This window comes from Penicillium nucicola, assembly GCF_028828085.1.
Source record: "Penicillium nucicola strain IBT 29836 chromosome Unknown utg000010l, whole genome shotgun sequence".
NCBI classification, from domain to species: domain Eukaryota; kingdom Fungi; phylum Ascomycota; class Eurotiomycetes; order Eurotiales; family Aspergillaceae; genus Penicillium; species Penicillium nucicola.
Genome location: NW_026643134.1, coordinates 44,512 through 70,626, shown reverse-complemented (window position 1 = coordinate 70,626; position 26,115 = coordinate 44,512). Strand labels below are relative to the sequence as shown.

Genomic DNA, 26,115 nt, shown 5'->3' with positions numbered 1-26,115 from the left:
GACAGCGGCTGCTGACTTCTCCCTCTCAACCTCCCCCCAATGTCCAATGCCAACCATCTTCAATCTCCCACCGGAGCTACACAGGCTCATCGCTGATCAGTTGTTGATTCCCGATGTGCTTCAACTGAGACTGACTTGCGCTTACTTCTATACCTTGATCCAGCCGTCGCACCAAGAGCTTCTACAGGCGGAATCAAGCGACTGGGCCCGCCACCGTGACCTATACACCTGTCGCTATTGCCTGCGTCTCCGACCACAATGCAGTTTTGCCGATCGCATGTTGCATCGACGACGCAGTCGCGCGAACCATGACAGTGACAAGCGATTCTGCATCGAGTGTGGACTGAAGCCGCGGGAGGGCAGTGCGCGATATGGACCTGGAGCTCTGGTGACGGTCCAGGGAGCTCATTTCGTGCTCTGCCTCGCCTGTCGAAAATTTCAACCTGGTGCTCAAGATCGACATGGACGCAGTGTCTTATTATGCTTGTCATGCTGGAGAGAGTCTCAAATCGACAGGGTCCCCGAGGATCTAAAATAATTCCATTGCATTGGTCTACTCACTCAAATGCATTGGTCTACTCACTCAAACGCCGAAAAGTCGATTCTGAATCAAAGCCCAATACTACAATCCCAATATCATACATCAAGACTTATGTCTAACATGCCTCACCGAGACGCATGTAGTTCCAGCAAACTGCAATTGGGTTAGCTATTCCGCTTGGAACAATGTACTGAACGAGAAACATACTGGTATTGCCCATGTCCTTCCCGAACAAGCTTGCCAAAAGATCCTCGCCATGGCGGGTGCCTTCACTCGGGGTATAGCTGACGGCCTTGTGACCAATGGCTAACCCCATTACAGATGGGAAAGGCTGCAGGGTCAAGAATTCTGGCTTCTCGCCTGTGCATTCTGCGGTCATATGCCGATGAATGTTCATGGCGGCATAGTGACCCATGTGCATTGCACCACCGCAGCGTTTAATTCCTTCCCACGCTGCGAGGTCTCCAACTGCCCAATGGCTCTCGGCGTTGGGGATTTCCCCGAGAATTGAAGTCTGCGATGATCAGTCTTGTTTCTCAAACATCTGCATCTGCAGGGGTTGTCTGCAGGGGCTGTCTTACGATCGGTGCACTTTGATGTATCCTTCCTCATCCAGTGCTTCTTTTGGTAGGTATGTTGATGTTGGGATGGGTTGCGAAATGGCGTTTAATACATAGCCAGTTTTCAGTTGTCGGCCATCACCGAGCGTGAGATTCCAGGACCTGTTCTCGAGCTCTGTGTCCACGGCTGTCGTGTCAATGACACGTTGCCCTAGAATGACTTCAACACCAGCTTCCTGCAATAGCGAAAGTGCACGATCGGCAAAATCGTTTGGCAATGGCTCCGAAGAAAGCAAGCGGTTTCGGGAATGAATGAGAGTAATCTTTTGTTCAGGATGAATGATTTTTAGTTCTGCTGCCATCTCGACACCAACAGCTCCTGTTTATACCAAATATGTCAATGGATGAAAAGATGTATGGGTGAGCCCAGACGTACCTCCACCAACAACGACGACGCCGTCCCGGGCATTCTTTACATTTGCCATATGCTCTTTTGCTTCGCTTATGAACTGATCTCGTTGCAATGATTGAGGCACTGTGGGGAACGTTCGTTGCAGCCCCGAGCTCGCAACCAGGTAGTCGTAGGACTCTGCACGGTTGGTCTTTGTATCCGCATCGATGATATGGACCACTTTTTCAGCGAAGTCGACGGAACTGACGCTTCCCTGAATGAAGCTGAGATCGGGGGATTTCAGGCCGGGAATGTCGCTAAACCGAGTCCATGCTTGCGACGCAAATTTGTCACAGGCTAGGGCCTTCGGAGATCCGATGAGATGGACTATCCAAAATCAGCAGGGCCATGCGTTCCTACCAGCTTGAGAACCTACAATAGCCATCTCTCTTATCAACTACAGTGATCTGGACTGGAATGCGATGTGCCGGGGCTTTAGTTTCTGGATTGCTGTTGAAGCGAGCAATGCGACCCTGCGAAAGATCAACTAGAGCTAATGCCGCAGCCAGACCACCATAAGAGCCACCGATCACAAGCACGCGAAAGCTCCGAGATACGGTTCGAACAAAGTCGTTGGAAGGCATAGTGCATAGGTTCTTGAGTAACACAAGGATGGAAGATCAGTGAAAAATAAGAGAAAAGAGAGAGAGAGAAAGATCATAAAAAACAGCCAAGGCTCATAAAACAGCCAAGAATCACGGCGCAGAGACACCAGAACACATTCGCGTCATATTTCAAGATGCGGGTCTGATATTATCAGATTGGCAGCGACATCGGATTTACGGTAGAATGTTTTTTTTGTTCTCTTGGCTTGGCTATCTGATCCGACCACAGCCGAGAAAGGTGATCATCAGTATTGGGGACTGGTTAATATCGCAACGATTCCTGATTTGGCAGTCAAATACAGTGGCTTCCCTGGTTTCTGTAATACATCTGACGTGTGGCAGGAGTCCTGCCTGTCTTCGGGCAGCCTCAACTCGTCAACCCCACCATGTGATTTGAATTCTATGCTCATACGTAAATTTCCACGTACTGTAACTCACAGTAGCCAAGTGAATATTCCAGAAAATGTCCCGGTATCACCAGTGTATGTAATGTAATGTAATATAACGTAATGTAATACAAAGTTTAATGCAACCATGGAAAGGTAACACGCTAGCCTAGCCGGGCAGTGATCTGCGATCAGACAAGATTCTGCATCTAATCTGATTTCGGTAAATTGCACCGGTCTGAACCGACTTACAGGTACAATACAAAGGCGCCATCTGATAACTGAACTTGCGAATCCGGGCTTGGAAACTTCCCACGGGGTATTGCGGTCTAAACTTTATTAACTCTGTACACTGTTGGATTTATGGGCGCTGAGCCAGCACATCCGTCGCCAATTGCCGTAGCTCCACCTTCCGGACTTTTCCGCTTCCTGTTACAGGAACCGTGCTCGAGATTCCCTCCTCTCCAAAAACGAAAAAGTGCTGGGGGGCTTTGTGCCGACCGAGTGTTTCACGTGTCCATGCGCGCAACTCATCGTCGGTGGGTCGGTTGGTACCTGCGATCGCGATGAAGGCTCCAACAACCTCGCCGTATTTCTGATCGGGGATTCCGATGACGGATGCGAGCTCAATTTGAGGATGCGCGGTCAATCGCTCTTCGATTTCGAGAGGGTAGATGTTCTCGCCGCCTGTCAATGACCTTATTAGCCACCGTCTATCCATGAAATAGACACGGGGTTGAAATTACCGCGAATGATGATGTCCTTGAAGCGACCGGTGATCGTGCAGTAACCTTGCTCGTTGAAAGAAGCCTCATCACCGGTCTTGAGCCATTTGACGCCCTCCGAATCCGTAAGGAATGTTTCCGCAGTCTTCTCGGGGTTCTTCCAGTATCCCTTGGTCAGCTGGTAACCAGCCATGCACAATTCGCCCCGCTGGCCCACAGGAACGATATTTCCCTGCGCATCAATAATCTTGGCACGCGCGTGCGGTAGAACCTTCCCGACGGTGGTCAGTCGCGTATTGATGCTATCCGTGGTGAATGCATTGAAACATGTGGGTGACGCTTCGGTGAGACCTAGGCAGCCAGTTAGTGGGAAGGTCAATAGCGCGCTAAGAGTTCATACCGTAGCTGCTAGTATATTCGGTCATGTTCAATTCCTCAAAGAGTCGCTTCATCAGTGGCCGAGGAACTGGGGCTCCTGCAATGATGCCCGTACGAAGGTTTGCGGTATTGAAGTTTGAAGGCTTCGGGATGCTCAGAATGGCCTCAAACATCGTTGGAACACCGTGGAGCGCCGTGCACCGCTCGTCGGAGATAGCGTGCAGAACAGCTTTGGGATCGAAAGTCTCACTAGGGAAGACAATCTTGGCGCCATGAGTTACCACCGCCAACATGCCCAGGACCAGCCCGAAGCAGTGGAACAAGGGTGGCGGGCAGCAAAGAACATCGAAAGAGGTGAGGTTCATCCGATCGCCAATGAATCGCGAGTTGTTCACCAAGTTGCTACCACGAGATTAGCTATTTTTTGTTTGTGCAATTGATTGATCGCAAGTCCACCTACTGATGGGTCAACATGGCGGCTTTAGGATTTCCCGTCGAGCCACTGGTGAACTGCAAATTACAGACATCGTCAGGGCGCAATTCGGCTTCGCGGTCCTGCAGGACGTGTGGGGCTTGCGACAAGCCCCGAGCGACAACATCGTGGTAGGTCGTAAAGTTCTTGTAGGTTTCGCGCAAGATCACAATCTCTTCCAAGCAGTCCGACTTGCCAGTTTTCTTAGGGCTCTCACCGAGCTCAACAAGGACTTCCTCGAGATTATGGCGGCCAATTCGGGGGGTCATGAACAGTAAGCGGCATTCTGCGGAGAAAAGAATGAAAAGAGATTAGTGAGGGGGCCGCTAATGCGCCAAGTGGACACCTACCGCTGTGATTCAGTGCGTAATATAACTCGGAGGGGGTGTAAGTGTTGTTCAACACCACCAAGATAGCTCCCACCCGAGCGGCCGCAAAGAAGACGGAGATATATTGCTCGCAATTGCCTGCCATGATGCCAACACGATCACCCTTCTGAATTCCCGAGGCGAGCATGCCTCGCGCCAGGCGCTCGGTCTCATCTTTCAATTCGCCATATGTCCAGCGCGCATTGGTCCAGGGGAACACCAGACACTCAATGCCTCCATATTGCAGCGCTTGAAGCGTCAGCAACTCACCCAAGGTGATGTCCAACAATGCAGGCTCTGTCGAACCCGCGACAAGAGACAGCTGAGTGTTGGGAGACTGTACATGCGACAGCGTCTGCTGCAAGCGCTGAACACTTCTTGGGGCCGCCATGGTTGGAAAAAAGGAAGAAAGAATGGAGGAGGGCGAGCTTATAGTTAAAGCCGACAAATTTCGCACAACATTCCATCAGATATGAAGCGACTCCACTGGTAATCTCGCTCTTGGACTTTTCTGGTCCATACGTAACCGGGGGGTCCACTCGTTGTAAGCGAATCTTGGCTGTATTTTTCCTTTCTGCAGTCTTGTCCGCTGGTCGATAGATTACACTGCCGATCCCCTTCGAAAAAGCCGCCCGGTCCGAGACATTATTCTGAGGAATTGGAAGGATGGGAGACTTTCCCGCGCTCGGCGGTCTGGTGGACAACGGAGATGGATTCCTCCCATCAGGGATGTAGATTGCAAACGAAGATCAGCAGTCAGACCCTCCGACACCTGAACAGCCTCGGTCCTGACCAAAGATTGTCCAGTATAGTTTCTGGTTACGGTAGTAGAACCCGTAGTGGATGTCATGCCGTATTTCACCCTCTGCATTGATCCACCCACATCCAGTGCCAAAATGAAACCTCGTGGCATCATACCCCACTCAGGATCAGATAACTTCTGCAGAGATTTTCACTCCTTTATCAATCAGTGTTCGAGAGTGGAGTCACAACGTAGCCATGTCGCTTCTGATATCGACATCGTTCTCGAAGTGAGGGAGTTGGGGAACAATTGGGGCCACTGGGTCTTGGCAGATCCCGACATTCCGAGCTGACTCTCCGTTCTCGCTAGTGGATGAGAGGGACAAGGAACAGCCAGTGGGCCACGGCTTGTATCCCGGATCATCTCGACAGGGATCGTCTCTAAGACTGCAGACAAGATAGCCCAAGGGTTCTGCCGGGGATTTCTTTCTCCTGCGAGCCAAAAAAACCCCCACCTTCTCTCGTGCCCTTGCAGTGCCAACCGCTGCAACAGATCTAATCAATCGGGTAATCTAATCAATCACCACCGACATCGGCGACTTCGTATTGGCCCCATCCAAAATTACCACTTGAAATTTTTGGCCAGCTCCACAATACCAGTACGGTATCAAACGGTGTTTGCTTTCAGTCTTCCACTTCCAAGATATGGCAGCTTGAGCGATCAGGTGATGCTGGCAATGATAGACCCGATAGTTAGGGTTACCAAGTTCCCTTGTCAAGGCAGACGTTACTCTTGGGTCTTCGATCTGGATATCCCTGACAGTTTCTATTGATACCCCTTGGTTCTAGACTGCACCTGTGTATACCATGCCATGGGGATCACAAGGCCAGCTGTGTGTCCTGAAATGGCCTTGGCTTTATAATGATTCTTCCAATTTGAACAATGTTGTAAAAACGTTCAGTGATCCGTGTATTTACAATCCCGGTGACATCCGTCGAGAGGCAGTCGTTGATGTGCTTCATGTCAAATTTCTTCCCTGTAGAATATGAAAGCTGGCGGAATATGTGAAACGTTAATGGAATAGATCCAAAGGAATATAATCTATCCTACTGTTAAGAGCGAATAGATACATTGCGGTTTGTCGATAAAACAACAATGCCATCCCAAACGATTGAGTTAGAACCAAATTTAAAAGATTAGTTGCATCCATACATCCTTCAGCGCCGAGCGCCCACTGTCAAATATCGGAAAGTGTGTTTTACTTGAGCAAGAAGCATGCAAATCCACTTATTCTGTGAACTTCCCACTCTTCGGAATATCAAGATGAGCACAGCCCTTCCAATCGCAAGTGTTCTGATACGAGTTAGTTTTGTGGATAAATCTTGAATGGTGCAACATACCTTGTAAACCTCTGTTCCCCACCAGTTGAAATGATTACTGGCGCCAGTGAAGAAGATGGTCAAGAAGATCACCACGCCCGCAATTCCCACGGACGAATCCATGGCAGAGCTCAGCACAAAGTTGTATTTGCTCCACCAGCCATGGAGTCTACTGCGGATTAGCCAGCCAAATGTGAGGCCAACAACAGCCCAACTCCCGTAGTTCATCCCGGTCGCAGGTGGCAGGTAGTTCAATCCGCCTAGGAACAACGGGATATGAACCCTTTTCCATAACGAATTTGGGTAGCGGCGACTTAGAAAATGAACCGGAATCGGTAGAATAGCGCCGATGATGAAGAAATATAGCAAAGCAGAGTAGCCGATCTGGTTCGAAAAATAACGACGAGGACCGACAGCGCCCCAGATCAAGGAAGTATTGAAGTGTGTACTAGAGTAAGGGCAGCTGAAACCATTGACAGCGGCACTGGTGCAGACGCCCTTTATGTTGTCCAGTGCCCAGTTCAGAACACCGAGGGAAGAAAGCGTGCCCACGATCATGCCGACGCATTGAACTAAGAACAGCTTGCGCTGTGGAATCTCTGAAATATCAGCTTAGTCACGACGAATCTGGTTCTAGTCAGGAGAATACTTACATGGCAGTAGTATGCCAACTTCATGTCTTGCGCAAAGTAAAGTCCCTTGATGGTCGTAATGTAACCAATATCAAAGAACCAAATGTTGGCAAGAACCTTGCCCTCAAAAACGAAACCGGCCACAATGCGGCAGAAGATGTCAATATTGATCTTCAAGTTTGAAGTCGCATACACCAGGGCCAACTAAGACGGTAAGAAAAGGGCTTCCTAAGAGGAATTTCCAAACGTACCGGAGGATAGAAAACCAGCGCCACGAGACACGCTAACAAGACACCATACCACCTCAGTTCAACGTTCCACCACTCGACGGCAAAGATTGCCATGAACAAGGCTAGGATGCATCCGATCAAATACCACCATAAAGGAACATCAGGATCTCCTCGCTCATCTTCACTGTACTCTCTGGAGCGCCCAGGAAGAGACTCAATAACGAGATGTGGAACCCTTCTGGCGGCATCGGCCATGATATGACGCTTTTCAAGAATTACCCAGACAAGTAGGGCGCTGAGGGTGGCAAAAGATAGCCCGTACATGTTAAGTGCGTAGGTAATGGGCATATAGACCTAGGTGGGGCTTTGTATTAGCATTTTAAATGGATACGAGAGCATGCAGTATGATACCGGAGAATATGAGAGATATTTCTTGACATCGAGCTGATAGCCTGACGCCGCATTGACAATCTTTTTGACCTTGTAGACACCTCCCGTGTTGTCATAAACTTGTTATGTTAGCCTTCACTTTACCAGTTCTTGCATGGGCGTATTCTTTTACCTTTGGAGCTTTGGAAGGGGAGATATCCGGTCTTCCAGACATTGGTATAGTAACAAGCCACGGCTACGATCCAGATCCAGAAGACCAGAGAAACAAAGACGTTGAGGATTGCCCATGAAGGAATGAGCAATGGAGAGCCGACGTAGGATATTTGACTCCCTAGGCTTAAATTAGGGCGTTATTGGGCGTTGGGGGGGGAAGGGAAACATGATACTCACAATCAAAGGTGATAGGCAGCAACCCCATTCCAGAGCTCATTCCAAAAATCTGATTGACAACTTTATTCTCTGGTTTAATCCAACAAGGGAAGCTGAAGTAGCTCAGTGCTGGGAAAATGAAGTCTGGAAACCAATACCAACAGAACGAGACGCAGCAGGCCATGGTGAAAAATGCATAGCGCGATATTTTCCATGTGTCGTAGCTATACCTATCAGTTGGGTTCCAAAGCAATTGGACTTTCATGCATACCGTGCTTGTACCTGATCTTGCTTGACATGGTGCAGAGTTGTGGTCAGCGCAGTTACACTTAGCACTCCCGGCCATATCAGCTCTTGTGGCACGACAATGATTGCCCGGAATACCCCAGCAAGACAGAACCCGATGAGGAATGTTGCCAAGGTGATCAAGATCTGAAAACCCCATCCTGCTTTGTAACCGTAGAACATTTGCTGTTCCGTCAAAACATCGGCACCGAGACGAACGTATATACTGAGGTTGGACATGATGTAAATCAAAGTATGTTCCTACAGTCCGGTTATTCAAAGAAGGATCCACTCGAATATGGCATTGAAAGGCTAACCTTTGTGTTGAAAGGTCCCGGATTGAGTTCGAATGACCATGCTCCCAGCGGAACAGTCCAATTGGGAATGAACTTTTCCCACAGTTTACCCAGGGGGTATGCCAATAAGAGGACCACCGAGCCCGAGATGGTCAATGAAGGAGTACGCAGAGTATAGAGCGTGTTCAGCCCACTGATCACAACGCAAAATGCGATGCCTAGCACCCACATACGCAAGGTAAGCACAGGCTCCGTGGGATCATCTTCTGCGATGCCTATGCCAGCAGCTCGCAACATATCAAGCTGGGAGTCGACATCTATAAGACTGTGAGTATGGTAACGTACAAAAGGATCAATAAGAGTGTCTACCAGAGTCAGAAGAATCCTGAATCTCCTGCTCACGAACGGTCCGAAGATCTTTAGCCTCGCTAGCCTTGTTAGCCACATTGGGTACATTGGCCTCGTTGGCCTCGTTGGTCTCCTTAACATCCATGATAGATTTGGATAGATGGGAGAGTTGGAGCGATGAAAGGGGAACGGATCAGATAAAAAAAAGGCCATCAGATAAGATGAGGGAAATTTTGCAAAAGCCCGAGGTGTAATGTCTCATCAATCGGTCATACCTCTCAGCCCTACAGGGCGAAATTGCTGTGGGGGGCTAAGCTTCGATCTCCACTTGGCTTTTTTTCTTTTCGTGTCTGCCTAAAATCCTCTTTTTCTGTAGGGGTACTCCGTACAGCACGGCTGGTCTTCTGTGGGATATCTACTAGCACAGTCTCAATTCTTAGGTTCCTGTCTTATCTTTCCCTTTCCCCCGGGGACTATATGTGATGCTATATGCGAAAATGTCGGGACACCAAGGGGTTCGCAAGTAAACCTGGTTTGGCATTGGCGCATGTGGACCCATGTATTGCGAGTTCTTCCGACAGCCGAATGCCGTGTGGGCGTCACAAGGCTTTTTCTTTCCACATCCCTGCTTAGGTCTCTCTAGGTGACCTCCTTATCGTCATAGAATCTAGAGGCTAGAACCGGGCTCATAGAGAAATGTACATGTCCCATACAGGGTTTTATGTTACTTCAAATGCTCCCATGTGCATAGTGAAGATCCACTCAAGTGGAGAGTAACAAATCTTCTTCTACTACTGAGACTCGGACTTTGATGCCCCAGCCATCTCGTCCACCAATCCAATTCTTTCGCTTCCCAACCTTTTCGATTCTCTGTACATCATGCTCAAGCTCTTGTTTGAGGTGGGTCGGGTCGTACGCCACCTTTTGAATGGAGATGGTCAAGTCTAGGCCATCTTTCGTCCCCTTCTTTCCTAATCCGGTGACCCATTGTGCCGATGGGACGATCCGTGGCTTGGAAGTGTTGATAGACCCGGTTGGGTAAAGCTGGCTTAAGACGAGGCCAAGTTTGCCGAGATAGCGGGTCCACCAGACTTCTTCGGGGGTCAGAATCCCCTGGAGGTGGGACTTGAGGTCAATGTCTCGAGGGGGCAATTCTCCCCCATATCGCTCCTGAAGCATTAATGCCAAGAGGGCCCGGTGGGCATGCGGAATGCCATGGGTAGAAGCCAGAATTCCGGTACTGGTACTGTAAAGCGCGGCACTGGAGGACAATTCTTTGGACATGGTGGCGTGAACGTAGAGGGCATTGGCAAAAGCCTGGATGAGGTGGAGACTGATGGAGGAAGGGAACGAGCGAGTATCAGACGGTCGAGGCAACGCGGCCAGCAACAAAGCTGCAAGAGCCTGAGCCGAAGATGGGGCATAACGGGCAGTGGCAACCTCGAGGGGATCCTGTTGACGCACGACGGGAAGCATCTCACGGAAGAGCACCCCTTCCCGTACTCCACCCTGGCAGAAATGGGCTTCCTTGATTCCATGCGGTAATGACTCGGCCAAAGTGTTGACTAAAAAGGCAACAGACGGGACTTGTTTTCGTCTCCGATCTGAAACCCGGAAGATATCATGGGCCGTGCGAGCTACCTCCTTCAGAGCTTCGGTGTCCTCAAAGTCTTTCTTGGGTGCGGTGTATCCATTGATGATCGAAATGGGGTAGCTTCGACCCTTGGTCTGATGCAGATACAGCAAAAGATAGCCCCAACCCCGGAATCCTCCGCCCGACAAGTAAAGGGGGAACCCACCTTGTGCGCGTGCCTTTTGAACAAGGTGCTCGGGAACGTCAATGGTCTCAAAGGCAGCGCGAAAGTTGTCTGCCATTTCACGACGGAATTGCTCCCGGGCCTCGTGTGCCTCTTCTTTGCTTTTGCCTCGTTTCAGGTCGGCTAGCTTCTGGGTCAATGCGGCTGCTCCGTACGGAAAGCTGACCGATCCTTGTGGGCTCATTTGGACGTTGCCTGCATGCGATGCGATCCAGGTCATCTGCATGCTGCCACCTCCCAAATCTAGTGCGAGACCCTCCACATCGGAAAAGCTACTGGAGATTCCCCAAGCTCCAATGACTCCCTCCTCTTCCTTGCGTAGTGCCTTCACCGAAATCCCAGTCTTCTTGTGGATCGCGTCCATAAACACCGAGGAATTGATAGCGGTACGAGTCGCTTCTGTTGCAATGATTCGGATGTTTCGTGTGGGCACACCTATTTCCACACAGACAATCTGGAAGCGAACGATAGCGCTGACGATTCGGTCGATGACATGCTGAGGAATGGGGATTCTGATGCCAGTGTCGGGGTCGATTTGAGCTTCATAGAGGGAGATATTGACCCGATGAAAGTGAACAGTAGGGATAACTCGGGTACTGGGGGGTGAAAGGTCTGAAATCGAACAACGAATGCCATTGCTGCCAGAGTGAGTGAGTGAGTAGGTTGGCAATGGAGGGGCAAAGGGGTGGGCTGTAATGCCTACCTGCCCAGATCGACCACGGCATGGAAATAGACATTCTGTCCAGGATCCGATGCTTCGTTCATAGCTGGAGTTCTCTCACCTCCTCCCATGATATTGTAAAGATATTGCAAAGAGAATGAATGCGGCAACGAGAAAGGCCTGACATCATAGCTGATCGCCCTCCTTTCTGCCGATGTGATTCTCTCCGCCTTCGTGCCTATTCAGCGAGAATCATTTCTTTACTTTTACACTTTGGTTATGGCAGCTCGTATTTTTGATAAGCCCTTTGGAATCCCTGGTCATGGGGATACTCAGTTCGGTGAGGTGCCATTGATATTGAAACAAATTGGACAAAAAGACTCATCAAGGTCCATTGTCGGCTATGATGCTCTGGACACTGGTCGATATGCGACCGCTATTTGACTATGAGCTATCTGCCTGGTATCTCAATTCTCTGCAAAGACGCGGCCGTCAAGAATATCCGCTCGAGTTCCCAAATGGAACAGTGGGATATGTTCCTTTGGTGCTGGAACGATGACTGTCTGGCCACCAGCATAAGTTTCGTTGGACCACCAGTAAGTCCATGGCTTTGAAGTGTTGTCGGACGTTTGTGGCAGGTAGACAGACCATTCAGTCGCATTTGAAACCGTGACAGGGCTCACTAAAAGTCGTGGGCCAAACATGTACTGCTGCGTAGTGACGTTGGCGTTGGCCTGTGTCCATCCAGCAACACGAGTATCGGTTTTCTCGAAGTCCATGTATAAAGGACGCATGATCATCCGACCAGTCTTATTAAGTTGGGCAAAGATGGCTCGGAGGTAGGCAGACAGCTGATATCTGAGTTGAATGTATGAGACAATGATAGGAGTGTTCTCGGAGCCGTATGACCATGGTTCGTTCGCACAGGTGTACGCGTTCTGGAAGTCACATTGCCGTGAGCCGTGCGTTCTCATGAAAGGCAAGAAAGTAGTCCACTGCAGCCATCGAACGTATAGCTCCCTGTATTCTGGGCGGTCGATACTGGAAAGGTCAGCGACGGCCGAAGGTAAGAAATGAAAAATACATACTTTGCGGACCAAGGGACTGTCGGATCTTGCTGGAAACCACCCGCGTCCAGTGTCCACCAACCCCAACCGGTTGCGGCAGCAGACAGCCCGCTGGCAATCTGTGCACCCAGAGTCTCCCACACAGCCGTTGTGTCGCCAGACCAAATCATACTGCAGAATCGCTGAGATCCAATGTATCCAGATCGACTCAATGACAGATAGTCACACGGGGCCCCAATATCTGTCTTGGACGAGTTGCGCAATCCCTCCTCGATTGCCTGCTGATGGGCCCACGGGTAGAGCTTTCCCACACTCTTCTGTGTGCCGGCTGCATACAAGACCTCTGGCATCGGGAAGGGAAGAGACTGAATATAGTCACTCTGACCATTGTTTTCGTACGCCTCACCAAGCGAGCCGCCATCCGCCTGATCAATCCAGAAATTCTTAATGCCGTTGTCAAAATAGTTCGTTTTTAAGGTATTCCACAAAAACCGCCGTGCACCGGGGTTTGTAGAGTCATAGTTGCGAATGTAAGACCCATTCCAGGAATCAGTCGTACCGGGACCAGACCGAGTCGCCGACAAATACCCTTGCGCCATCATTTCTAGATAGTTGACACTATCATCCGCGACACTGGGCCAAAGAGAGGCCATCATTTCAGCATTGGTCAGCTCTTTTACCTGTCGTGCCATGTCGGCTACGTCGGGCCAGAGATTTGGGTCAAGCCCCCAGTCTCCTTGATGAGCCCAGGACTGGTAGTCAATGACAATCATAGACACCGGGATCTCATATTTGTGGAACTGCTGAGCGAGCGAGATCACTTCACTTTGATTTTCATAACGAAGCTTTGATTGGAGATAACCGAGCGACCAGTTGGGCGGAGTGGGTGCCCGTCCGGTCAGTGCAGAGAGACGTTGCTGGAGTGTGTCATAGTCACTAGGATCTGATGCGACAATCACATAGTCGACAACAGATGCTGCATCTGCAGTGAACCTATTGCGCAACGGGCCAAATTCCATACGACCGGTGGATGCCATATTCCAAATAAATCCGTATCCTTTATTACTCATAAACACTGGTGTAGGGATGTGGGTATTGTAATTTATGAGGTCAATTGTCAGACCTTTCTTGTTCACAAGATGATCCTGCTGGGTGCCTGTGCCGTATATTTGCTCTTCTGGAGTCGTGCTAAAGGAAAATTCGGCAGAAAACTCACTTCCTGGACCAGGCCATGAATAGTACCGCGGATTGAGGGATTTGAGTGGCGCATACTCGTTGGTAAGGAGAGTTTCCGAGCCATCAACCTCGACTCGATAGAAGGCCAGACGGTAGCCTGCTGGGCTACCTTGTGACCCAGAGGTGCGAACGATCATGTTACCGTTGCGCAGCTCCTCTGATCGGTTGCCGTTGAATAGCGTGTCGAAGGCCATTCCATGTGCCTCTCCATCTTCCGGTCCCTCAAGAGGAGGGTCATAGACAAAACCAACCTCTTCGCCCGTTGGCTGCCGGAACGGCCAGGCTCGCACTCGAAATCCATCATACCCAAAGGGCTGCACCAGAACGGTCTCAAAGCCATGCTGCATGCGGAAACCCTTGGAAGTTGGTTTGTGGTAACTGGATGGCTGCACTGGAGAGGCCACGGAGCTGGAAGCCCACATGACACCAAGTGCAAGCAGAGATAGCCGCATTTTCACTCTCAACATACCAAAATACTCAAGGAATTGCAAGTAGATCTTCATTCAGCATGACTTCTCCCCGGGTTTTAACTGATGCATTATGTCAAAATTAGGCTGAACATGCAAGCTGTACCTTGAAAGCTCCGTGAGGCACGTTACATTGGGTGGGGGATCGACAGCTACAGCTGCCATGTTGACGGGTAATAGGCGTTGGCAATATAGAGTCTCACAAAAGGAGTGAACCTGCACAGACAGCAGGGATCGGAGGGGAATGACCCGAGCAGAGGCCGATCAGCAAACACAGTTATTTATCCGAGTTCTTTGGTACATGTATCGGGTTGCGCGGCTGAGTGGAGTGCAAGATGGGCAGTTGGAACAACCTCGGGCCTTGAATGCGACGAGTTTGACAGGTGTTTGGCAGTTCTCTTCGTCATACTGTAGATATTGTGGGCTGATGTTTCTTGACGTGCAGAGCGGGTCAAGGGTCCCTGTGCTGGTGGAGCAAACATACTGCAGGCCAATACAGTCAAATTGGTCTTTATTGAAGAAGCACTACTAAGACACATCATCGGATTTCGTCAACAGATTCCACATTCGAGCTGAGGCCAGTGTATCATGACTTGAGTCTTGTGAGGTCAGGAGGAAGGAACGTTTCTCGGCTGAGGGACCCTTGATGCCTCAGGTATTAGTAGTCACGTGATAAGCGAATGCTCCACCCCAAAGCCATTTCCTGTGCGATGATACTTTCAACCCTCTAATAAACATCTCATATCTGCTCAAAGATATGATACAGGGCAAGTCAATAGAAGTAATTAAGGTATGTGGTGGCAGTAAGGCTCATCTTTGTTGACCAATGTATATATATAGGGAACAGTTATACTAGGAGCCTCGCACTGCACTGTGACAAATGCCGAATGGCTTCAAACTGGAACTTTGAAGCCCAGGAGATCATAGTCCTCCTATAATAGTGACCTCACTTCATCTATTACGTATATGCCCATGTGTATATCCCGAACCGAGAAGTTGACTTGTCCAAGCCAACCACCCTGCATCACGTGAAGTTATCTAATCAATCCGATCTGATAAGATGGAAACATTCGCACTCTTTCGTATTTTTCGAATAAATACCAGGCCTTCACGTGCATATACAGAATATCTCTTTTTGATTTATTTTCCGATACTGTTATGCTCTTATACATTTTCCAATCACAATATCTACCAGTCGACCACGCTCGTTCAGAGAATTTGTAGGCCCACGTGGGCCCACATGATCGGTAGCGATTATCGGATCCTTGCCGGTGCTCCGCCTTCTCTCCTCAACCGTTTCTTCTCTCTCCCCCCAGACCGGAGATCTGGGGATTCAACATGTTACTCGGATGGTTGGTCCTCATATTCGCTCAGTCCGTATGGGCGAATCATCAAGAGGAGCAGTGTGTGAGTGCTGTCTTCTCGGCCTATAACTACATCGCTTTTGCCGGATTTCCCACAAAGGGCACGTGGGATATTCGATGTCGAAACCCGCTTCAAGTCGCGTCCATCTACGCTGCCACAGAAATTTATTGTGATGAAACACAACGTGCGGCAGGCCTAACTCGGCTGGCTGCTGACTGCCAGAAATTCGGTCACAAGGAGCTGCTGCCAAGAGACGCAGTTGCCGAAAATCTGACCGATGATGCTATTCGCAATATGAGGAAAGTGGATTTTCAAGAACTATCTCGAGCTTTGCCCGTGAATGAGCCCATTATCATTTCTCAATCTTATTTTGATTTGGTGTTCAACACGATCGTGAGACGGACCATCGATACCTTATAGGTTAGAACTAACTATCTCTTAGAACTCCTGGGAATCTGTGAGTTGGTTGCATCATGCATTTAGGTGAGTCTGTTTGAACCATCGGAGATGAAGTGAAGGCTGATCAATCAGTTATGCCGGCTATGCCTATTGGGCCGGTATAATGTCCCTAGGAATGGCGTTTCGGTTATTCGATTGGAAAGTCTACCGGCGACAACGTCATACAGAACGTGTGCTTGAAAGCAACGTATATCCACTATTGAGGACTTTGGAAGACGCACCAATATTGGGAACAGTGCTTCATTGGCTCCACACACATATCGTGATTCCAGCGCCACTGGCAACGCGTGGTCGACATCTGTTGGGCTGTACATTCTCAACCAGAGCCGAGGCACTTGTGGTACTGGGATTCTGGACTTTGAGTATTGTTTTCAGCTTAGTGGGATATCACACATTCCCGGGAAATATTTAGTAGGTTTTAAGATCCATCACACAAGAAGAGAGATCGCTGACGGTTGCGAAGTTATCCAGAGGTCTCAAATCAGGTTTTGCGGTATTCTGCGGATCGCACTGGGATCATGTCCTTTGCCAACTTTCCCCTTCTATGGCTCTTCGCTGGTCGGAACAACATTTTCCTGTGGGCCAGCGGATGGAGCTATGCATCCTTCAATATCTTCCATCGCCATGTGGCTCGAGTGGCCACATTGCAGGCAGTAGTACACTCCGTCTTCTACATAATCATGTTCTTTCAAAGTGAGTTATCGAGAGACGCTGAAGTTCAATTTGGAATGCTCACAATTGTTTTCAATCCACAGCGGGGAAAGCCTGGAGAGGGATGACCAAGACTTACGTGCTATGGGGGATTTTGGTACAGAGCATTTCTGGACTTGAGTCGCAGTTCCTAGGAGCTAACATTGGAACAGGGCACCATTGCCATGGTCATTCTGCTGATCACATCGTTGGATCGGATCCGCATCGCAACCTATGAACTATTCTTGATTTCTCATATCGTGCTCTCGGTCATTACGTTAGTGGGATGCTTTTAGTAAGTTGTCACATTTCCACTCTTAACCATGAATCTCCCAATTAACAGCGGACAGTCACACTGTGATATTTGAAGGTAATGAGTACTGGAAATATCTATGGCCTTCGGTGGCTATTTGGGTGATTGATCGCTTGTTGAGAATCATGCGACTGTGCTACTGCAACATGCATGTGGGACTTTCGCATAAGGGCCTCATCAAGACCACAGTGACGAGCATGACATATGATGAAGGAGCTGACGTGGTGCGAATGGAAGTCACTCCCGGGGCATTGTCACTAAACCCTTCACCAGGACAGTACTACTTTTTGTACCAGCCCTGCCGGCTCACAGGCTGGGAAAGTCACCCTTTTACAATAGGAGCATGGTCTTACGAAACAAGAGAACAGTCGTCTCTGGCACCGAAGTCGCTGAGTTCAATGAGAAACCCATCTGATATCTCGCATCAACCGCTTCTTTCAGGTTCATCCTCTGAACAAGATTCAGCTGCCGCTCTGGGGGATGCCACTTCTGGAGAGAAAGAACACCAGAGTCTGAAGTTGATATTTTGGGTTCGTCCTTACGATGGCTGGACTCGGAATCTGCGCCAGCAATGCCTGAGCTCTCCATCCATAGCAAAAGATGCCGGTATTCTTCTTGAGGGACCATACGGTGATACATTTCCGGTCTGGAGATATGAATCAGTGTTGATCATAGTCGGCGGAACGGGCATCGCATCTGCTGTTCCTTACATTCAGGATCATCTTCGCCGCTCAGTTCGAGACTGGGAACAAGATTCTCAGAATGAGAAAACTCGAGTTCGAGACATGGAACTTGTCTGGACAGCGAGACAAACGGCATTTATTCGAGATGTTGTTGACCGGGAATTGAAACCTGCCTTTGATCGGGACGACTTTAGTGCCTCTTTCCATACAACTGGTGATTATACGCCATACACTGACTATTCGAATGGACTCGAGATCAACATCAAACAAGGGCGACCCCACCTTGAGTCTCTCATTATGAGTCGGGCCGCTGATGCATGCTCAGCTGGATCCAGCCTTGCAATCCTGGTATGTGGCCCACCAGGAATGGCAGATGAAGCTCGCGCTGCGACACATCTCGCAATGCGAAAGGGCTATCGATCCATAAAGTTTGTTGAGGAGTCTTTCACATGGTAGGCAGGGGCCGGTAAATTTTGATGAGCACTTGACGACCATGCATTCTGTTTAACTTCGGCTTGTAACTTATAACTTACTGTATATAGAACGTGAATTACCTTTTACTTCAACAAATAGCTGATAGACTATTTTATGCTCTGACTGATTAGTGATTTCAACTTTCCCACCGAAATAATCCCTCAGAAGCACTGTTCACAGGATCGATCTTCACCAGAAATTCTCGTTTGTGTGTGATGCTAGAGCTGATGCCCTGAGCCCAAATATGCGGTACTGTAGCATTCGCCGTACGTACGAACCTGCATCAATGCTCGCATCTACGGAGCATGCAGCTGACTCACAGCATGGGCAGTCCACGGGTTGATTGTCAGCGGAACATTTGTAGGCGTTCATGCCGACTTCGCCTGTTTCTACAGTACATTGGGGTCAGATGGCCCAAAGAATTCTGACCCATGACAAGAGGTTATCTATCATCTACTGTACCTTTGGGGTTATCCACTTCCATGCATTAAAGCGAAACCGGAACACCATTTTGGCTATCTGTGCGAGAGATAAGAGACAATGAGGTTTAGGGTTAAGTAAACGAGCACAAGTAACAAGCATGAGAGAGCAAGAGTGCAATCTAGGAAGTTATAAAAGGAACTTGATCTCCGGCCTTTACTCTGACGAAAAGGTCGAGAACGCTGTCAGCCAGTGGCAACATCTCCCAGATGTCCTGCTGCAACAATACCAACAAGAACGAAGACGTTGACCAGAACAACGTTGAAGCTTTGCATAATGTTCTCGGTGCCATTGACAGTGACAGCCTTGGTATAGGCCAGGGTTGCACCCGGCTTGACATCCCCGTGTCTGATAAGTGAGATCCTCCGTTTGTTGCAAAATCCTGGAAGAGTTTTACTGAATCCATCTTCTTTTCTTGATGAATAATGGAAGTTACATACTCCGACTCTTCTCTATTATTCTTTATTTTATGTAATTAACTGGAGATAACTTAAGAAAACCAGTCATGGTCATGTCAGCGTCGCTATAAACCAGTCTAATTCACCACTTTCGCGTCTGTAGCTGCCATCCTGTCCTCGACACCCCATTCAATTTGATCATAGCCGTGAGCAACCAAATAGTCCTTCCATTCTTGATCACCATGGTCCAAGATGGTATCGCTATCTGGCAGGACGAACCATGCCAAACACGCCCCAAGGACCGCAAAGCCCGAGCCAATTAAAAAGACAGCTTGAGTACCATGAGTAGTATCATCACCCCAGCTAGCCAGAATTGGCTTAAAGACCTGTGTTCCAATCGCAGCCCCAGCCTTACTCCACGCGGCGGCAAGGCCGACGCCGTGTCCTCGAACAGCGGTGGGAAAGCTTTCACTCGCCGTGAGAACAATCGTGGACCCGGGGCCAACTTCACCGAGTGTCAGAAAAACCCCATAAAGCACAATGAACAGGGGAAGCTTGGTTTGAATGGGGCCTAAAGCTCCTCCCAGGATAAACCCGAGAATGGCCTGAAGTCCAAAGCCCAATGCCATTGTACGGCGACGGCCAATTTTGTCAGACAAAAGACCTCCAATAAAGGCGCCTGGAATATAGAAACAATTGATTGCTGTTCCCCATGCCATGGTGAGGGCCAATGAAGATGTTGGGTTGACGCGTCCGACAATGGTGGATGAGAAAAGACCAAAGGGATAGGAGATGTAGTTATATCTGAGAAGATGTGAGAACGTGTCCCATATCATTGAATCAGAGGACTTACATAAACCACGAGCCGCAGACTCCCAGTAGAGACCGCCAGTACTTCTTCAACACCAGCCAGTACGGAATCCGCTGCTTCTTCATGGAGCTCTTCCGATATGCAGAGCTCATGACCATCCGATATCTAAACCAAAAAATCGACAGTGGAGGAATGGCACCCATAGCTAGAGATATACGCCACACTGTCTCGTAATGTCGCACCTGTTGGTGGAAACAAAGCAGAAGAATCAGAGGCACAAGAGCGCCGAAGGCAAACCCCAACGAAGCAGACAAGTCACCGATCATGGCAAATATAAAGCCTCTTCGCTTGCGAATTTCTGGAGCTTCGTCGGTGGCCTCTACCGCACCAGCACCAGCTACAGGATATTCCCTATATCACGTCAGTATGGATCTCTGAGTATTCGGAGAGTACACCGACCCTCCTGCACCAACCCCAGCAATCCCCCTGGCAATGATAAGCATCCAAAACATGCCATTTTCATTGACACCACTAGCACCTGCGCTGAGAGCAATGCCCAAAACCAGAATGACCGTGGTAAGCACTGCGCCCGTTTTCCGACCCAGCTTGTCCGATATGTATCCAAACGAAAGCATCCCAATTATCATGCCAACCATGAATGCGTTGGAAAGTCTCGCGGCGACTGCAGTCGTCAGAGACTCCGGGTAGATCACTCCCATGATCAGTTCCAAATTGCCGATGATCGAGGCGTTGAATCCATCCGAACCGATTGCCAAACCGCTGAAGATCACCATAAACACCATGGACACTCTGGAGTAGCCACGATCGCCGTTTCTCACATCGGAAGCCTCTGGGCCGGCAGTAACAATGGCTTCCGACTTTTCTTTATCTTCTGTCTCCGACATAGTGCTGTTTGGGTACGCTCGCTTTGGTGGTATATCCCCCAGTTATGGGCGAAAAAGGGCGACGGAAAGTGACCGGCCATTATATAAGAGATAATCCAGAGTCGACCACTGCCCAGCTCAATCGAACCAATCTGCGTGCGGGGGTTGAACACCGAAGCTAATGTATAGTTGACGCTAAAGAGCGGCAAGGAGGAAATCAGGGAAGGCCCACGCGAGAGTGAGAGAGAGGGGGCGAACGCAGATAAAGTCCAAGGATTAGGATTGGAGCATTTTTCTCTTGAACATCACCATGTCCAAGTTAGTATGGCAGCAACCAAAGCGTGGTTCTTCCACTTTCCATCTGCTTGTCGCGCTGGCATTATTGCTGACGGGCTCTATTTACTATTTTGACTATATCTCACGGTCGCAAACAAGCCCGCCAAACCTTCAACAATGCGCCGTTGAGAACTTGCTTGGCACTGGCCTTCCTTTTATGAATGCTGCTCCTATTACTGTCGCTGAGTTCGAGGAGCGCCGGGTTCGCCTGGCTAAGGCTTTGATCGCTGAAGATGTCGACGCGTTTGTGATGGAGCCGGGCTATACCTTCAAATATTATGGCAATGTGAGCCAGCCGGAATGGGAAGTTTGGGAGGTAATGGCTGGCACTGAACCCTGAGAGAGAGAGAGAGAGAGACTGATGTATATCTAGCCCGAAGAACGCCCATTCTTGATGGTCGTTCGTCCTCAGGAGGACGAGAGAGGAAACGTCAAGGCCAACACAACATTCCTCTGTCCATCCTTTGAGGCCGAGCGAGCTCGCTTGCTCGGAATGCCTTTCAATGATTCCATCCAAATCATTCCATGGGAAGAGCATTGGAACCCATATATAACCCTTCAGCAAGCTAACGTTTTCTCGGGTCTTCAACGACCTCCACGGTTGATGGTTGACGAAGAAATGCGGGACTTTATACAACGTGGGCTGGCTACTGTCGGATTCGATGTGGTTGGTCTCAAAGGAAAAGTGGAAGAAGTGAGGCAGATCAAGAGTGAAAAGGAAATCGACATTCTCCGCGCAGTCAACACCGGCACTGTGGAGGCTGTGAGGCAGATTAGGAAATGTAACATAGTGCATTCCGTGTTGAAATGCATGACTGACAGACTGCAACAGGTCTATATCCAGGTCTCACCGAGACAGACATCGCCGTCGCCCTTGACAATGCTTTGCGCGCGGCAGGGTTGGAACCGTTCTTTGATATCGTACTCTTTGGTTTGTTATGTCCGACAACGTTTGCTTTCAATATTGATGTTAATGAACACTAGACGAGAATGCTTCGAATCCCCACGGGGGAACAAACGGATCCAAAATTCTAGAACCTGAGACATTTGTCTTGATTGATGTTGGGTTTGAACTTCCTGGCCACGCTCATATCGCGACTGAATGGCTGACAACATCAATAGCGCTCATTTATATGGTTATTCTTCAGACATATGTCGCACATTCTTCCCGCCCTTTCTCGAAAAGCCATCAAAAGGAGACACGCTATCGCCTCTGATGTTAGAAAAACTCAGAGTATGTTACGACACACACAATCCACCGGCTATTACTGACTTTTCTAGGTCTGGGATATTGTGTTTGAAGCTCAGACACAATCCATTCGCCAGATGCGGGAAAACTCATCCGCATCAAGCGTTGATATCGCTGCACGTGAGGTCATCACCGACGCAGGCTATGGCGAGACTTTTACACATCGTGTGGGACATGGAATTGGAATTAAAGGTGAGTAAATAGCTAGGGATATGGAATATGAAGCTAATGTGACCATTTACACAGCCCATGAAAGCCCTTATCTTAACAAAGGAAATTTGAACAGTCTGCTCAAAACTGGCATGACCTTCACTTCCGAGCCAGGTGTCTATCTGGTTGACAAGTTTGGGGTTAGGCACGAGGATATATTCCTTGTCCAAGGAGATGGAGAGCCCGAAATCTTGACTGGATCGCGTGCTATGGGACCTTGGAACCCATAAGAGCTGTAGCACGGGACTCTATCTGGCCGGCGATATTCGGACACTTCTAAACACCAAGAAAAATACATCGACAGAGATAAGGTTTACATATTGCAGCTTGGGAAATGCAAAGTTGAAATTTATGCTGGACTAAAGAGCGTAGAATAGGCCATGTGCAATCCCAATCACTTGAGCTCGAGTCGAATTGCATCGTATTGCACATACACGGTGGCCGGAAGAACTGCGGTCTCTGTGTCAGTCGCGTTGAAGGGTAAGTGTAGTCGCAAGACATTGTCTCCGACACGCAGCCATTTTGCAGGGAATTCCAATTTGGTTCCAACCTGGTAGCAGCTCACCGCAGAGCGCACGATACAACTGCTTGACTGGTTGAACCCAATGATAAAAGTGAGTGGATCTTTCTGGTCATTGATAAAACTTTCGAGCGATAGATTGTTGTACGGCTCAGCAGGATTGTATACGTCGGTGTTGCCCGAAGCAGTCTTTGCCCCGGCTAGCTGAAGCGTCAATGTGGCTGTTTTTCCCTTTCGTAGTTGCTTTGAGGTGAGGGAAAAATGGATATTCCAGTCATGGGTTGTGTCGTACTCAATGTGAGAATCACTCGCGGTTGGCCCGAAGACTGACCAATGTACAGTGTTCAGGTCAGTGGCCGGGTCACTAGTGCCAACGGTGTAGTTGACACCATTCGGGAAGTCAACGCGCCAGTCATAAGCGCCCCAGTAAATGAGATATTCAGGTGGATGGAGTGGATGCGCTGGATCTCTGGCACTCCCGCGTCGGAACTCTCCAGATGACTTGTCCGGAGTCCCAATTCGCCAAAGCTCTGTCCCTGCTGACTCCTGCTTCCATTCCCTATGCACAGTAGTTTGCTTGTTTGCAGCTACAGTGATTCCGTCCAAAATAAAATCACCAAAGATGCCTTCTGCATAGACCGTGAGTCGATATTTTCCTTCTTTTACACGATCCACGGTGAATGTTCCGTCAGAGTTTACATCTGTCCAGTATTGATAGGAGCTCGGGACCACACTGTTGTCTTGGAAATATTGACCGTCGGCGGTGAGAATCGCAATTGTGCGAACAGCGCCCTTGGGGAGTGAGATAATTCCTTTGACACTACCTCGCTGGCTGGAAGGAGCATATCCAATGACGTGTTTAGCAATGGAGTCATAAAATGCAGCATTCCAGTGAGGATTTGCCAAGTTTTCTGCCTCTGATCGCAACTCTTCAAGCGTCGCGGACCCCTTCCCGCCGTTGAATAAATAAAATTGAGGACCAAATGTTCGATCAAAGCCATCTGTGATATTAGGTGTGCCTTCGCCATGATGATTTGACACAATGTAATTGTAAACTATTCCGTCGACTGTTAGGTCGGAGTGAAGTGGACCCTACAGCATATTAGCCTCTCTCTTTCAAGGCCTTGGTTATGACTTACACCATAGTAGGTATCCTAGACAGAAAGTGTTAGAAGAGCTGCGACAAAATATGCTATGAGATCAGCAGCACCCACCTTCGTGTTCATTACTAGCCAGGCACCATACGTTGCACCCTTGGACGTGCTTCCATCCGCATAGAGGCCATGGACGCTGTTGTTCCGCCACTCTGAGAATAGAAATTGGTTAATTAGCGATCAAAATGAACAGGAATATGCAGTCATACGATTCGAGAACGTGTATTTGGTAAAATAATCAGAGAATTGAGTGACATAAGGATCGCTGGGTGTGTTGTTGAACGTCCATGTAGCATCTTGAACAACAATTTCCTTTGAAATTGCATCTTTGCTTGGGAGCGGTGCAGTTTGAACGTCGCTCGATGTGAGATGAGTCCAGAGATCAGAATTGGGACGGAACAAGGTTCGGAACTCCTGGAGATTGCGGAGGAACGGGGTGGTTTTGTTGTTGTACGTTAGTCGACTGAACATATGCAGACCAGTTTCACCGTCGCGTAAGAACCAGTATTGCTGGAATTGCTGGCCCGTGGGGGTATATGTGTCGGTCAAAATCATTCCTCCGTACTTGATGCCTGTCGAATCTGTTCCCTGGACCACTTCCATACTTGGGGTAGTGGCCCCGGCCGTGTAAAAACCCGAAGGAATACAGTAACAATCAAGGTAAGGGCCTATCCCCGTGGACCCAGACTGGGGACCCAACAAGTCTTGGCCATCAAGAGAGAGGTCGACAATCTGCCCGACACTCTTCTTGAGGACAGCCACGAGTCGATCATTACCCAGCGTGATGTAGGTTTGATTTTCCGCAACATGCAGTGCAGCTGCAGCTGTGGCAGCCCATGCCGAGAGAACGGTCACCACTGAAGCCCGCATGTTGAACCTATGAATTCCGGCGTTTGAAGGAGTCAATTCACCACGGTGACCAGTGGATTAATAAATCAAGATGCAAGGAGCGCCGGGTATCAATGCCCCGAAGTAGCGGATTTCTTGAGGTCAAGTTCATCTTTGCATTTTCACCCGGACATCTAAATCCGCCAATAGCTGGGGAACATACAAGCTTGATGGGAAGGAAGCGAACATATTTACAAATCCGGGGTGCGGGGTTGACGGACAAATTGCTCGGTCATCGTTCGCCCGACCCCATCGTTAAAGACAAAGAACATAATTGGGAGGACCGACCCCCCGCAGGAGTTAGAGCGCGATGGCCTCGGAAATGAAGGGCAAGCAACGACCTCGGGAGTGAACCTTGCCCAGGTGGAACCTTAGGAGTGCGAAGCGGCTGACTCAGGGCTGACTAAGGGGCTGACTTTGACTTTCTTCCATGTGACTATTTTAACCTGAATTTTCAGGCCTTAAAGATCCCGTAACTAACGTAATTCACAAGCGAGCCGCCACCACAAGCGAGCCGCCATCTCCAAAGCATATAGTAAATACGATAGATAACAGCTTGATATCTCAACAACGGTGGTTTATGTAGACTATCCCTTTTAGCTAGATGGTTTTCGTATAATATCTAACCACTTTAGGAGGTTTCGAGAAATTTAATGAGTCAGTGAGTGAGATATGTATATCTTGATAACCTAGCGACGTAATTTTCGATACGGCAAGAATGTAATTGTTCAATTCCTTCAGAAATGCTATAAACTACTAAAAATGCTTATCGATATCTATATACCAACAGTGGAAA

General features: G+C 49.0%; 10 protein-coding genes across 10 annotated transcripts; 2 read left to right on the top strand and 8 right to left on the bottom strand.

Annotated features, from left to right (window-relative positions):
• Positions 1–220: 220 nt before the first annotated feature.
• N7511_008544 (uncharacterized protein) lies at positions 221–463 on the bottom strand (the record flags this gene model as incomplete). The annotated part of the gene is made up of 1 exon (XM_057130921.1): positions 221–463. The coding sequence occupies one exon, from the start codon at positions 461–463 to the stop codon at positions 221–223; it is 243 nt and encodes an 80-aa protein (XP_056978909.1).
• A 193-nt stretch (positions 464–656) lies between these two features.
• On the bottom strand, positions 657–2,136 carry N7511_008543 (putative pyridine nucleotide-disulfide oxidoreductase AMID-like; the record flags this gene model as incomplete). The annotated part of the gene is made up of 5 exons (XM_057130920.1): positions 657–694; positions 749–1,055; positions 1,134–1,480; positions 1,538–1,879; positions 1,929–2,136. 5 exons carry the CDS (start codon positions 2,134–2,136, stop codon positions 657–659), a joined length of 1,242 nt encoding a protein of 413 aa, XP_056978908.1.
• A 768-nt stretch (positions 2,137–2,904) lies between these two features.
• sidI (putative long-chain-fatty-acid-CoA ligase) lies at positions 2,905–4,877 on the bottom strand (the record flags this gene model as incomplete). Its single annotated transcript, XM_057130919.1, has 5 exons — positions 2,905–3,230; positions 3,290–3,619; positions 3,669–4,048; positions 4,107–4,404; positions 4,469–4,877. 5 exons carry the CDS (start codon positions 4,875–4,877, stop codon positions 2,905–2,907), a joined length of 1,743 nt encoding a protein of 580 aa, XP_056978907.1.
• A 1,638-nt stretch (positions 4,878–6,515) lies between these two features.
• On the bottom strand, positions 6,516–9,302 carry N7511_008541 (uncharacterized protein; the record flags this gene model as incomplete). The annotated part of the gene is made up of 10 exons (XM_057130918.1): positions 6,516–6,581; positions 6,629–7,204; positions 7,261–7,443; positions 7,491–7,823; positions 7,881–7,978; positions 8,032–8,190; positions 8,250–8,452; positions 8,500–8,774; positions 8,831–9,126; positions 9,179–9,302. The coding sequence occupies 10 exons, from the start codon at positions 9,300–9,302 to the stop codon at positions 6,516–6,518; spliced, it is 2,313 nt and encodes a 770-aa protein (XP_056978906.1).
• Positions 9,303–9,919: 617 nt separating this feature from the next.
• On the bottom strand, positions 9,920–11,766 carry N7511_008540 (putative transcription regulator (RTG2); the record flags this gene model as incomplete). The annotated part of the gene is made up of 2 exons (XM_057130917.1): positions 9,920–11,612; positions 11,678–11,766. The coding sequence occupies 2 exons, from the start codon at positions 11,764–11,766 to the stop codon at positions 9,920–9,922; spliced, it is 1,782 nt and encodes a 593-aa protein (XP_056978905.1).
• A 336-nt stretch (positions 11,767–12,102) lies between these two features.
• Positions 12,103–14,390, bottom strand: N7511_008539 (uncharacterized protein; the record flags this gene model as incomplete). The annotated part of the gene is made up of 2 exons (XM_057130916.1): positions 12,103–12,676; positions 12,724–14,390. 2 exons carry the CDS (start codon positions 14,388–14,390, stop codon positions 12,103–12,105), a joined length of 2,241 nt encoding a protein of 746 aa, XP_056978904.1.
• A 1,353-nt stretch (positions 14,391–15,743) lies between these two features.
• On the top strand, positions 15,744–18,371 carry N7511_008538 (ferric reductase family protein; the record flags this gene model as incomplete). Its single annotated transcript, XM_057130915.1, has 7 exons — positions 15,744–16,163; positions 16,213–16,253; positions 16,302–16,640; positions 16,693–16,922; positions 16,985–17,037; positions 17,093–17,196; positions 17,270–18,371. 7 exons carry the CDS (start codon positions 15,744–15,746, stop codon positions 18,369–18,371), a joined length of 2,289 nt encoding a protein of 762 aa, XP_056978903.1.
• Positions 18,372–19,404: 1,033 nt separating this feature from the next.
• N7511_008537 (uncharacterized protein) lies at positions 19,405–20,983 on the bottom strand (the record flags this gene model as incomplete). Its single annotated transcript, XM_057130914.1, has 3 exons — positions 19,405–20,071; positions 20,121–20,489; positions 20,538–20,983. 3 exons carry the CDS (start codon positions 20,981–20,983, stop codon positions 19,405–19,407), a joined length of 1,482 nt encoding a protein of 493 aa, XP_056978902.1.
• Positions 20,984–21,272: 289 nt separating this feature from the next.
• On the top strand, positions 21,273–22,987 carry N7511_008536 (M24 family metallopeptidase; the record flags this gene model as incomplete). The annotated part of the gene is made up of 7 exons (XM_057130913.1): positions 21,273–21,614; positions 21,672–22,080; positions 22,131–22,229; positions 22,283–22,364; positions 22,421–22,532; positions 22,580–22,739; positions 22,794–22,987. The coding sequence occupies 7 exons, from the start codon at positions 21,273–21,275 to the stop codon at positions 22,985–22,987; spliced, it is 1,398 nt and encodes a 465-aa protein (XP_056978901.1).
• A 164-nt stretch (positions 22,988–23,151) lies between these two features.
• Positions 23,152–25,301, bottom strand: rglB (polysaccharide lyase family 4 protein; the record flags this gene model as incomplete). Its single annotated transcript, XM_057130912.1, has 4 exons — positions 23,152–24,369; positions 24,417–24,431; positions 24,492–24,583; positions 24,641–25,301. 4 exons carry the CDS (start codon positions 25,299–25,301, stop codon positions 23,152–23,154), a joined length of 1,986 nt encoding a protein of 661 aa, XP_056978900.1.
• Between the last annotated feature and the right edge of the window lie 814 nt (positions 25,302–26,115).